Source organism: Sinocyclocheilus anshuiensis, unplaced genomic scaffold (assembly GCF_001515605.1).
Source record: "Sinocyclocheilus anshuiensis isolate Anshui unplaced genomic scaffold, SAMN03320099.WGS_v1.1 scaffold673, whole genome shotgun sequence".
NCBI lineage: Eukaryota > Metazoa > Chordata > Actinopteri > Cypriniformes > Cyprinidae > Sinocyclocheilus > Sinocyclocheilus anshuiensis.
Window position 1 is genome coordinate 1 of NW_015539862.1, and position 3,278 is coordinate 3,278.

At 35.4% G+C, this 3,278-nt stretch overlaps 1 protein-coding gene across 1 annotated transcript in view; it reads left to right on the forward strand.

Moving 5' to 3' along the window:
* Positions 1-439: 439 nt before the first annotated feature.
* LOC107684934 (protein wntless homolog) overlaps positions 440-3,278 on the forward strand; it is a gene marked incomplete at its 5' end in the record, with an annotated part of 39,285 nt that continues 36,446 nt past the window's right edge. The window contains one exon of the mRNA XM_016481321.1: positions 440-751. Coding sequence (XP_016336807.1) covers positions 440-751 — 312 coding nt within the window. The remainder of the gene's footprint in view (positions 752-3,278) is intronic.

Genomic DNA, 3,278 nt, shown 5'->3' on the forward strand with positions numbered 1-3,278 from the left:
TTATTATTATTATTATTATTATTATTATCAATGTTGAAAATAGTTTTTATAGATTATTTAAATGAATAAAAAAAAGGACTAAGAATGCCATTTAACTATCTGAAAGTCTTTACTGTCACTTTTAATCAATTTAATGCATTCTTGCTGGAAAGTATCTTTTACTGCTCTTTTCTCTGCATTTTTAAAATGTTTTAAATTTTTAAGTATGAATTTCAATTTGTAAAACAAGCTGTTTCCAATTTATGTAAGAATTTATATAATTATATTTAATTTATAAAATATGTATAAAAATACATTTTTAATTAAAAATGTTATGCTCTGTGATTGAAAAAATCTTCTATTCCTGTAAAAATAAATATGAGAGATTTTGCTCATGTCTTGCCAATGTAGTTATGTGCAAAATATGTGAATCAATACATTATTATTCGTTATTCCCAAGCTATTCTTAAACTGATATTCAAATATTTTTCTGTAGCTCCAAGCCCCACAACTGCCGTCCACTACCTGGCCACCAAGTGTGTGGACACCGTGAAGACTCACCATAAGGGCTCCAAGTGGTTCATGCCATGGGGCCCTGACCAGTGCAGCAAGATCAGAGACTTTGATGAGGCCATGGCCAAGAGAATCGAGGCCAACAACATTGTGTTTGCAGTCCACATTCCACTGCCCAACAGAGAGATGAGTCCCTGGTTCCAGTTCATGTTGGTTATCCTTCAGTTTGACATTGCCTTCAAAATGCAAAACCAGATTGGTGAGTAATAAAAATGTGCGATTGTATGTTTTTGTTTTAGTGTGTTTGAGGTTATAATGTGCACCTCCTGTGCCCCCCCAAAAAAACATAAACATGACATCACTATATGGTTTATAAGCTTATACGAACATCGCTATTGTGTCGAAAGTGTAGGAGGGGACACATGAACACAAAGAGGAATTTCCCATTCTATTCACTTAAAAGTAGATTGGATTTCTCACATGCTGTGAGAGGACTAACAATGATGGATGGCCTGTTCTCTCACTGTTGTGGTTGGAGCCTGAGGGACCTCAATGAGGATTAAGGCAGCACACAGGTAGGGGGAACTGCTCAAAGCTTTAACACAGACAATTGGAGGATAATAAAAAGGAATGTAGTGCTCCCATCTGGTTTGATTGCCATTTCAGAATTAAGATAAGAATCTTAAGATTCTTGATTTGTCAAGTTAATGTGTCTTTGTATGAAACCTGATGGGTTCTGGCCAGGTGGACCTGCATAGTACTGCCATTTAAAATCATCTGGCTGTGGGAGGGTGGGGATCTGGAACGGCTCCAAGACAGGAATTAAGCGGATAACACTGGCCACTAATGAAGAGCCATTTTCAAGTTAGAGCAGTCTGGGAAAGTGATCAGAACGTCTGCTCCTTCAAGCAGCAGGAGCACCTTTGCTGGCTATTCAAGTCTTGAGAAATGTAGGAGTTTTTGTGGTTCCTTACGACATTAACTAGTGCTAGTATAGAAGCTACCATGATCTTGTTATATACCCCACCCTGAAGCACGTGCTTGTGCCAAGCGGCAACCTCCCGCTCTCTCTGGTGAAGCCAACACGGAAGTGACTTAAACTGTAATTCGTCAACTGGCCGCTAGAGGCTGGCTGCAAAAGGGAGTCAGTCCCATAGACGCCCCATGTTAAAATGCCCAACTTTACAGCAGAAAAAAACATGTTTACAGCCTGGTTCAAAAAAATGATTTTGGTCTATATAGTAGGGTTGGGTATCGTTTTTTTTTTTTTCGATACTGGTGCCAAATCGATACTTTTAAAATGGTTCCGGTGCCTAAATGGTGCCTGAACAGATACTTATTTTAAAAAATAAATAAATAAATAAAAATTCCCAAAAAAATTAAAAAATAAATAAATAAAAATTCCCCCCAAAAATGATGGATTGGATTCATTTTTTTTTTTGTTATCATCATCATTATTATTATTATAATTATTAGCCTACTATTCATTCATTCATTCATTTGGTCTTATCTGATCTGCTCAAGGGCTCTTACGTTTACATAGGCTACTTTTATCCAGAGAAAACTGCACTGCATTTAACATACAGGCCTACATTTTTCGATCGAACCCATGATTCTGATGAGCAACATTTTACACATTTCTTTAATAAAAGTTTATAAATAATCAAAATATAAACAAAGAAGGTTTTTTGTTGAAAGTTTATAAATCAACAAAAAACCTTCTTTGTTTATATTTTGATTTTGTTATTTAGAATTTTAAATGAGCTCAAAATATCATTATCAAGTAACAACATAAATCGCTCACACTTTGATTAACTATACATAAGGGAATGGAAACGGCAAGTGAATACATGGATCAGTGATCCTCTGCAGCCATCTACTGGTCATAGTGGTAATGTCATGTCATGTTCATTTTATAAGTGTTTGTTTTCAACTAGGTAGCAGTAATCTTCTGCTTAATGAATAAATATATAAATAAATATGCAGATCTTCTTTAATGTGAATTTTACATCATGTTTACATTTTGTGTAAATATATACAAAAATATGCATAATTAAAAAAAAAAAAATAAAAAAAAAGTCTGCGCCCGATCTTGTCTGATCTCGGAAGCTAAGCAGGGTCGGGCCTGGTTAGTACTTGGATGGGAGACCGCCTGATGCCTTGGGGAAAAAATCAGTTAATCTTAAAGCATATGCATAAACCCAAATAGGAAATTAAACAGTTATTGAATAAGCATGCATCTTATTCTGTGTTCTAAAAACATTCAACTCCTGAAACATTGGTGCTTCGTATTTTAGAGCAGTCACTGCAATTAAGAAATAAATGAATCAAATCTGTATGTGCGTGTTTGTGTGAAAACCCCCTTTGTAATTGTTAACATTTTCATAAGTAACTGTAGGCTAATTTAATTACACTTTTTTTTCTCAGTAACTGTAACAGATTACAGTTACATTTATTTTGTAATTAAATTACGTAATGTTGTAACAGATTGCACTTACATTTATTTTGTAATTAAATTATGTAATTCCGTTACATGTAATTAGTTACTCCCCAACACTGGTGTTGAATATACAGAATATATGGGGAGTACAAACACTGATCTATAGTTGCCACCCCTCATTCTGCTCTTGCCCCCTCTTTGCCACCCCAAGTATAAAATCCTGGACACGCCACTGGTGCGTGTGATCGCGAAATCGAAAGTTAAAGTAAACACCGCAAACGCTCATTCAAAAATATGTAAATACACCGCATCCTGAGAGCGGCTCCCTGATGCGCCAAAATTATAC